Source organism: Bubalus kerabau, chromosome 17 (genome assembly GCF_029407905.1).
Source record: "Bubalus kerabau isolate K-KA32 ecotype Philippines breed swamp buffalo chromosome 17, PCC_UOA_SB_1v2, whole genome shotgun sequence".
Classification (NCBI taxonomy): Eukaryota; Metazoa; Chordata; class Mammalia; order Artiodactyla; family Bovidae; genus Bubalus; species Bubalus kerabau.
The window spans coordinates 56,226,256-56,235,323 of NC_073640.1; the positions used below are offsets into that span (position 1 = coordinate 56,226,256).

Here is a 9,068-nt window from a genome sequence, read left to right on the forward strand (position 1 = left end):
TGACCCGTAAGGCAGGCACCCCCCCTGGACAGTTAGTTATCCGGGAGAGGCAGAGCCACCAGCTCCTCCAGACTGCGGTGCCAGCAAAGCCTAATTAACCCATTATGCCAGGGGAGGAGCCACCCTGAGAGTGGAGCAGCCTGCTGAGGTCACTGGGGACACCGCCCTCGGAAATACCAACTCCTGCCCTGCCCACGGAGGGGCAAGCTCAGGTGTGGGGACAGGGACCCGGATCCCCTGAGGCATGGGTGCACTCCACTGAGTCAAGAAGCACATCCGCCTGGCCCTCATAGCCCCTGCCTACGCAGCTGCACCTGTTGCCCCTGCAGCCCCTCCCGCCTCCGGGATGTCAGCGAGCAGGCTGCTAGCTGAGCCTGCCCAACTCCCTGGGAATGCAGTGGACTTGGCAGGACAAGGCAGGCCTGGTGCCCAGTCCTCAGTGAGCTGGGGAGGCCAGGGCCATCTCTGCTTCTCAGCTTCCCTGCCCTCATCAAGGAAGACCATTCGGGGGCTTTCACATTTTCATTTATTGCACTTGAACCCCGATTTCCTCATGGGTCCTTCTGCCCAGCTCTCAGACACACAAGCTGTCCCATTCCTGGTGGCCATGGCCTATGGCTCTCCCTGGCTCACAGATTCATCTGGGAAATATGGGCACCACAGGCCCCATTCTGGACACTGGCCCCTGGGTCTTGAGCCCAGCCAGGCCCCCTTCACTCTCATCTGGGCAGATGCAAGTGTTGTGCCCAGAAGTCTTACATTCAAGGCCCACCTGGGCTGGATTGCCCCTGAGTTAACGGCACTCAAGCCATGGGTCTGGGCTTGCCTCCCTGCGCCCAGTCCCGGGGATGGTGGGCTTCGCTGGCATGCACAGGGGAGTGCCCTGCAGGGTGGCCTGCCCGGGCCGGCCCGGGGGCGTGGTTGGCTCCGTTGGCGGCGTGGGGGGTGTCGCGGGCAGGGGACTTGGGCGGGCTGGGCGGCTTGAGCGCGCTGACGGCCCGGATGAGGCCCATGCGGCGGCGGATGGAGTGGTCCAGGTTGACGGTGCAGCGCAGGAGGCTCTGCGCCTCGGCCACAGTGAAGGGGAAGTCGGCGCCCAGGAAGCGCTCGAAAAGCTCAGGGTCGCCGTCCAGGTCAAGCACGTTCTGCAGCGGCTTGGTCATGGTGTGCAGCTCGCGGCTGTGGTCGCTGAACACGTCCCAGAGGCGCGCGCGGGCCTCGGGCGCGCCCCCGGCCTGCTGTCGGTCTTCCAGGCACTGCAGGGCCCAGCTGAGGCGGCACGGCCACTGGTTGGCGAGCACGACCCAAGCCACGGCCTGGCGCGGCGAGGGGCCCCCGAAGTCCCCCTGCTGCTGCTGCAGCAGGCGCACGGTGATGGGCACGGTGTTGACGATGCGCCGCATGGACACCACGTTGTCGGGCACGTACTCGTAGAGGCAGTCGCGCTCGTCGTGCAGGCAGAAGAGCGCTTCGCGGATGCGACGCGCCGCCTCGGCGTCGATGCGGCTCTGCTCGCGCTCGCCCCCCGCCTGCGTCTGCACCTCCAGGAGCTGTGCGCCCTCGCCGCCCCTGGCCACGGGCGGCGGCCGCAGCTTGCGCGTCATCTCGCGATAGAGCAGGTCGTCGCGGCTCTGCACGGCGTCCTGGAGGAACTGCAGCTTGGTGCGGCGGCCCATGATGGGCACTGAGAAGGGCAGCGTGACGGTGCGGTTGAGGAAGAGGTAGCCGTTGTCGGCCGTGCCCTTCATGGAGCCGGCGCTCTCGAGGCACGCGGCCAGGATGCTGGGGTCCACCACCAGGATGAAGATGAAGGGCGCGTGGCTGTCAGACAGCAGCGTGTTGATGGCGTTGAGCACGCCCACCACGCGCTCCGGGTAGCACGTGTCCAGCCCGGTGACCTCAAGCACGACGCGCAGCCGGCGCCGCTGGTAGATCTCCAGGAAGCACAGGAAGTCGGTGAGCAGCTCCACCTCCTTCTTCACCTCGCACATGAAGCCCAGCTGGCTGCCGAACTTCTCTCGCGACACCAGCCGCTCGATCTTCTTGCGCTGGCTCACAAACAGGTGCTTGCCCACCGAGTACACGGCCATGAGCAGCCCGGAGCCCGACAGCGTGGTGGCCGCACCGCCGAACACCCGGAGTAGGCTGCTGTTGGTGGCGCGGTGGCTCAGCGAGCGGGCGCCCACCGACAGATAGAGCAGCCCCACGCCCAGGCTAAGCACGGCCAGCAGCGCCAGCAGCGCCAGGCACACGCGGTGCCGACACTGCCACTCGTGCTGGCGGAAGCCCAGCGTCGTGGCCGCCTTCGTGCCCAGCACTGAGTACACGCTGAAGGGCAGCGCGCCGTATTGGTGGCGGATGCCCTCGCACAGTGTGGTCACCAGACCGGCCCACAGCTTGTCGGTGCCCGCGTACTGCCAGGCGCTGAAGCGGATGAAGAGGAACTTGACGTTCTTGCGCCGCAGGTGCACCTCGGTGATGATGGGCCGCAGGAACACCAGGTACCACAGCAGCTTCGGGAAGGCCCAGCCCTGCACGGGCCGCGGCCGCCACTGCACGCGCTCCAGCTCCTCGGCCTCGCGCTGGGCTGCTTCTTGCTGCATCAGCGCTGCGGAGACCGAGGGCGCCGGGAGGGGGTGGGGCACGGTGTGAGCCGGCTCAGATCAGCACGGGGGGCCTGGATGTTAGGGAGCCTGGGGCCATCCCCAAGCGCTGGGCAGGTGCACAAGGGCGGAAGGAGAGGCTTGGAGCCAGGCTTGAACAGGGGAGGGTCCGAGGTGGGGAGGTGGGATGGCAGGGTCAGAAATAGAGCCCCCAGAGGAGAGAGGATGTGTTGGGGCAGCCAAGTGCTGAGGAAGGGAAATGCAGGGCCTCAAGGATACCCCCTGGCTCCCATTTTCCTGGCTTACTGCCCCTCCTCCAGCTCTCAGCCCAGCTGTCACCTCTTCCAGGAAGCTTTCCCTGAGACCCAAGCTGGGTCAGATGACCCTGAGCTCCTCCACTGCAGCCCTGCCTGTGCTGGGTCCTCCCTGTCTAGGGACAGGTCTGTCTCTCACAGTGGTCTGTGAGCCCAGGAAGGGCAGAGCCCCGGTTGTTTTGGCCACCCCGCGTCCCCTGGGTGCTGGGAGAATGTCTGGAGGACTGGATCGTGAGAGGTTGGGGGCAGGACCTTCCTGCTGGGAGGGTGAGTGAGTGAACCAGAAGCTTTGTTTGCTTTTGCCTTTTGGCCAGATCTTTTCTCCTCCCAGGACCCTGTTTTTTTGCTCTATGACAACAACATGATGTGGGCTTGTTTAGTTCCCCAGGGCTGGGTACACAGGGGTGAGTCACCTCCGGTTTCTCTGGCGGTGATTGGGGATGGGGGCTGAGCTGCAGCTGGGTTTGAACCTGCTCATGTTTTCAGTCTTGTGGGTGCCCGGTCCTGGGCCCGGGCTAAGGAAAAGAGATGGGCCTGAGGAGCACAGAGCCCAGGAGGGACTCGGCAAGAGCCTGCAGCCTCGGCGAGGAACTTGGGCTTCCTCCTGAGGATGCTGGGGAGCCATGGGAGACTTCTGAGCAGGGGAAGGACAGGGCTAGATGTGTATTTTATTTTTTGTAATTTGCTTAACTTTCTGACTGCAGTGCGTGGCATGTGAGGTTTTAGTTCCCTGACCAGGGATCGAACATGCACCCCCTGTAGTGGCAGCATGCAGTCTTAACCACTGGACCACCAGGGATGTCTCTCATCGATGTGTATTTTAGAAAGGTTTCTTGCAGTGGATTTGGTGGGGGAGGGGGGCAAAGGCATGGGGAGGGCCCTGGTTAATGCTGACTTACGGGCCTCTGGCCTGAAGTCGACTGACCTCAGGGGCAAGCAGGTCTTGGGGAAGCCTGGGGCGGGGCAGGGACCCAAGGCTCCATTTCCCTTAATCCCTCTCCCCCGAATACCCGCAAATCCTCACCTGTGATCTTGTCCAGCATCATGTGCAGGCGGCAGCCAAAGGGGGCATAGAAACCCACGGTCACAGGGACGGGCACGTGGCAGAGAGTCTTGGCCAGGCAGCTGCAGTAGACGTCATCCTCTGTCAAGATGTCTGGGGGTGCCAGGGGTGAGGAGGGGAAACCCGAGTCAGCGAGGCTGGCCAGGCACCACCCTGCTCCCCTCTGCCCTCTGCAGTGCTCACCCTCTCCCTGCACCGCTGGCAATCCCTCCCTGTCTCCCAGCTGCGACTCAGGCCAAAGCCCCCAGCAGAGGTTTCTGTGGCTGCAGGCAGCCCCCTCCTCTGGGACCAGATGTGCCCGTCTGGGTCGGAGGGCGCCAAAGGGTCTGGTGGAGGCCAGGCCCTCTGTCAATGTTGTGATCTGGGGTGGCCCTTCAGGGCGCAGCTGTCCTGTCTGAGACCTGGCACAGGGACTCCATGTGCCAGGGCTACAGGAGAGCGGGCCTGCTCTCCCACTATGGGCCCCCACTGAACGCCAGTTCTTGGACCCAGAGTTGGGGTGCCAGAAGGGTACAGCTGGGTTGCAGTGGGGGGGCCACTGGCCAGTCTCGTGGTGCTCGGTGGGGATGACACGCCCGCTTTCATAGAGACCTCTGGGCTGCATTATCCATCCCTCGCCCAGGGCCTGGGGGCACAGCTGGGAGGGCAGGGGGCAGACTAGGGCCAGAGTCAGCTAAGGCGGCAGCCAGGGAGGACCTGAGCCTGCTCTGTCGGGTCGCTGGCTGACCTCACCTCACTGAGCCTCTACTTGCCAGTGTGTGAAATGGGCATCATGGCCACAAGGCTGCACTCTATTTTTTCTCTATTGATGAGGTTGTGCCCGACCTGGAGATGAGCTCAGCCACGCTCTATTTTCAAAACAGCCCTCAAAACCAGTGTGAGTCCCCACCTCTGCTGCCACCTCCCTGGTCAGGTCACCAGCCCCTCTCGCCTGGACTCCAGGAGTCAACTCTCATGTCATGTCCCAGAGTCAGCTCTGGGCCCTCATGGCTCCTGCCTCTCCAAGAGAAGGCCGACCCCTCACTGCAGCCACGGGGTCCGCAGAGTCTGGCCGCCTTCAGCCCTCTTGGACCTATCTGGCCTTCCTCCTCGCCTCCCCCGACCCAGCCACATGCACCTCCTTGTTGCCCCTTGAACCACCTCAGAGTCAGTACATTTGCCATTGACTCGAGAACTGCCCCATGTTGCTCAAAGGTCGACTTAATGGGGTCTTGCCTGATGACCCTGCTTAATTTGCAGACCCCATCTCCTCTCCCTGCTTTATCCTTCCCCCAACATGGTTATCACCTGGTGACGCTGTTTTGAACTTTCCTATTGTTTCCTGTAAACCCACCTCCCCCAACTGCCTACAGAATGTGAGCTCCATAAGGGCAGCAATCTGTCCGCCCTGGTCCCTGGGGCACTCCCAGAACAGAGCCTGGCACCTCTGTAGGTGTCCATACCTAGTCACAGAATGAATGAATGAGTGAGTGAGTGGCTGGGTGTCACTTGTCAATGTCAATCACGACACCGACAGAGGGCCAGTCCCCTCCCATGGTTGCACTGCTCTCTGAATCTCCCAGGCCGCCCACACCTCTGGCTGTAGCCGCACACTTGACCCATCGCCCCCACCCCCGAGCTGGCCAGCAAGCTGGTGCTCATCACCCACTGCCCCAAGTCAGGAGGGCTGGGGAAGAGGAAGCAGAGCAAGAGCGTCAGCAGAGGGAGAGAGCTGGGGCCAGAGCCCTGGCCTGGCCCAGGACCCTCGGCTCCTGACAGGTGAAGCGGTGGTGGCTGCCCCGAGGCCCAGGGTCGGGACGAGCGCCCTCCAGACAGAGCCCAGACGGAGGGGTGAGGAGGGCAGGCCCCAGGCCCGGGCGGGAAGCAAGGTGGCAGGGACAGAGCCTGGGAAGGGGAGGCTGGGCGAGCACCAGGGCTGTAGGAGGTGAAGCAGCCGCAGGCTGCGGGGGCGGGCAGGGGCCGGGCGTCCGTGGGCCTGCTGGGCTCCAGGAGGGTGCCGGCTGCGTAGGGCAGGGCTGGGCCGCCAGTGGCCAGGGTGCTGGCTGCGGTGAGTGAGGTGGGGGGCAGCTGGGGGGCGGTGGCCGGCTGCGCGGGGGCAGCGGTGGTTGCAGGTGGCCGCTTCTGGGCCCCATGAACAGAGCAGAGACGCTGCTGCAGGGGCTGGGGAGGCGGGGGCTGGGGCTTCCGCCTCTGCTGCTGCTGCTGCTGGGTGGGGGGCTGGGGGCCCCAGCGACAGCCACCGCGCCCCCCCTGGTGGTCGTGGTAGGCCGGCTGCCGGCATGCCTGGGGGGTCGGCCGACAGGGCCTGTGGGCGCCAGGTACCGCTGGGTCGTGGCACCCCTGATGACAGCGTCCTGGAAGGAAGGAAGTGGGGGTGACTGGGCCTGGGTCCCCGAGCCCTGAGGGCGCTGGCAGGAACCAGGTCGGGTCTTCAGGTGGAGGGGGGCTCAGGAGAAATCGGAGAGAATATGAGTAGGGGGTGAGGGCGGAGGGGCGGCCTCGCCCTGTGCTCTCCCAGGGCTGGGGTGGGAGGGAGGGGAGGAGGTGCAGAGGTCTGGGCTTCAGCCAGGTCAGGGGCTAGAATGGGGATGCTGTCCTGGAGTTCCTACTCCCCCAAATTCCCCAGTCCTCAGGGTGTCCCCCAGTGCAGGCACTGAGAATACTCCACTGGGAGCTGGCCCGGTTGGTCCAGAGGCCAGAGTGACGGGAGGTGACTGAGGAGAGGGGACAGGGTGGGGACTAGGAAAGGGGGGCTGGGCCTCACACCTGAGCTCAGATGAGGCCCTCAGGAAGGGGACTGCCCTGGGAGGCCCCAAGGAGGCTGAATCAGCCCTGGTGGGCCATAACCGCCCCCTCTCGACCCCAAGCACGAGCACCTGTGGTCACCATGAGAGGCTGGAGCCCCACTTCCTTCATTCACTCATTGTCGGAGGGGGCTTGCCCTCTGACCCCTCCCTCCCACCACATGGCTCCCCCCAGGTGGGGGGCAGTCCCCCCAGGCCTGGTGACTCGGGAAGGAAATTCTTCCCATGCTGGGGGAGGAGGGGCAGGTCAGGTGGGCCTCCCAGGGTCCCCCACGGCCCCCTGTGAAGACGCCTCTATGGTGAGTGCTGGTGGCTTTTCTCTCTTGGGGCCTGAGGGTCTTCTTCTGCTTGGCCATCCCCCTCAGCCACCCCTCCTTGCTGCCAGGACCCCCCCAAAACTGAACCCCTACCTTTTCGGTGCCCCAACTCTGGGTCCAAGAAGTAGCGCTCGGTGGCGATCCGGGGGGGCAGGGCACCCTTGGCAAAGTGGACGGTGTGGTGCTGGTGCATGGTGGCCGGGGGCCTGCTCAGGGAGGGGCGGGAGGGGCCCGGCTCAGTGCCCAGCACCCTTGGGTGCCAGCAGCCAGAGCCCACCCCCGGGGCAGCTCCCTGAGACCTGCCGTGGATGAGCCCCTCTCCCTGATGCTGGGGTCCCCAGGTGGGGTGGAGGTGCTCCTCCAAGAAACACTGGGAGGTCTGGACGGGATCAGGGGTGGACGGCGAGACCCCAGGTTGGACGGTGTTAAGGGGGGTGATCTGGGGTGTTTGGGAGCTACTGGGTGTTTCCAAAAGGCCGGGACAATGGGGGTGCTGAGCTGAGGTGGGCTGGGAGCTGGTGGGTGGTTGAGTAAAACCAGGGGGGAACTAGGTATTGGGGTTTGTGCTGTGGGATGTGGGGGCTGCCGCCCTTTGAAACCAGCGCAGTCAGTGATGAGAGGTGGGAGCAGTGGGCCACCCAGCGAGCGACTGGAGTTTCAGGGCTGGGGCGTTAGGGACCTAATGAGGGGTTGGAGGGAGGGGCACTCTGGGGGAGAAAATGAAATCTGCGTGGTCCGATTTTGGAGAGGCCGAGAGAGCAAACTCAGGATGACGCGGGGCGGTGGGGGGCGCCGGGTTTAAAATGTGAGGCGCCCATTTTAAGGATGGGAAGGATGCTGTTTAGAGGCGGGGACCGGTGGTGGGGGGCCACCGAGGCGCGGAGGAAACGCGGTGGTGAGGGTTGGGGACCAGGCGCGCGGCCCCCGCCCACCCCACCCCACAGCCCCCCGGCCTGGGGTCTCCCGTACCTGAAGGCAGCCTCGCAGCCCCAGCTCCCCGCCCGGCTCTACGCCAGCCCCTCCGTCCGGCAGCGTCAGCGCGGGCCCGACTACGCGGAGGCCTCGGAGCCGGAGCCTGGGATCCGGGAGCCCAGCCGCCCGACCGGTTTGCCCGCCCCGTCCCCGCCCCGTCCCCAGCAAGCCCTCCCAGTCCCCGTCTGCTGCGCTCCACTTTCCAGGACTGGGGGTGCCCCAGGTAAGGCACGGAGAAGGCAGGCCTCGGTGCCGCCCAGGGAGGGCCCCGCCACAGGTCTGCAGGTCTGGGCGCCTCCGCCGGGGCGGGCAGGAAGGAAGCCGGGAGTCCAGGCCCAGGGAAGGAGCGATCCCAGCTTCGGGTGCTAGCTCCTCCCGGGCCAGGTGACTTCCCCTCTCTGAGCCTGGCTTCCTCACTGCTGAGTGGACTGGCGTCCGGGCCGGCCTCTCGCGGCCGTCGGGAGTCCGCCGAGCCCAGCGCCTGACACTTGGCAATAGGCTCCAACCGACCCACTTACCGGCTGCCCCAGATGTTTCACATAGTGAGGACACGCGAGTGCCTGGCTCGTCAGGAGCCACGCTCGGTGGACATGCTTTTCCCTTTTGGGGCCCGACACAGTTTGTGGGATCCGAGGTCCCCAGCCAGGAACTGAACCCTGGCCCCGGCCGTGAGAGCACAGGGTCCTAACCACTGGACCACCAGGGAACTCCCCATGCGCTTCTCTATAGTAACCCCCTTTTCCCTGACCATGCCCCCGCAGGGTGGGGGTGAGGCCTGCCCTGCAGATGAGCAAACAGGACCGACAGAGTCCCCTGGCCCCAGGTCTTAGGGAGGCCAAGCTGGGCTTTGCAGGCAGCGTTTCATGCTGGGTAATGAAGGCGCCTCGCAGACATTCTTGGGGGTGGGGGTGGGGAGGGGGCTTCTTAGATACCTTGGAGGGGGCCCCTCTGCTCTCCAGGGTCCCGTCTCCCTGTGGCTGCTGCCGGGGTGATGG

General features: G+C 65.0%; 1 protein-coding gene across 2 annotated transcripts; it reads right to left on the reverse strand.

Moving 5' to 3' along the window:
• Nucleotides 1-521: 521 nt before the first annotated feature.
• On the reverse strand, nt 522-8,810 carry NKPD1 (NTPase KAP family P-loop domain containing 1). Of its 2 annotated transcripts, XM_055551990.1 has the most exons (5): nt 8,071-8,810; nt 7,195-7,307; nt 5,891-6,334; nt 3,942-4,073; nt 522-2,608 (listed from the first exon to the last, which is right to left on the reverse strand). In XM_055551990.1, the coding sequence occupies exons 2-5, from the start codon at nt 7,292-7,294 to the stop codon at nt 804-806; spliced, it is 2,481 nt and encodes an 826-aa protein (XP_055407965.1). In that variant the 5' UTR covers nt 7,295-7,307; nt 8,071-8,810; the 3' UTR covers nt 522-803. The 2 variants fall into 2 exon arrangements, with proteins under 2 accessions (XP_055407965.1, XP_055407964.1); XM_055551989.1 differs by lacking the exon at nt 5,891-6,334.
• Nucleotides 8,811-9,068: the final 258 nt, after the last annotated feature.

What these genes read in the sequence shown, in the direction of transcription:
- NKPD1 (XM_055551990.1), bottom strand. Translation starts at nt 7,294, where the DNA reads ATGCACCAGCACCACACCGTCCACTTTGCCAAGGGTGCCCTGCCCCCC. An exon ending in AGAGTTGGGGCACCGAAAAG is followed by an intron (nt 6,335 to 7,194) that starts GTAGGGGTTCAG and finishes CCTTCCTTCCAG; the next exon opens with GACGCTGTCATCAGGGGTGC. An exon ending in GATGCTGGACAAGATCACAG is followed by an intron (nt 2,609 to 3,941) that starts GTGAGGATTTGC and finishes CGGTCTCCGCAG; the next exon opens with CGCTGATGCAGCAAGAAGCA.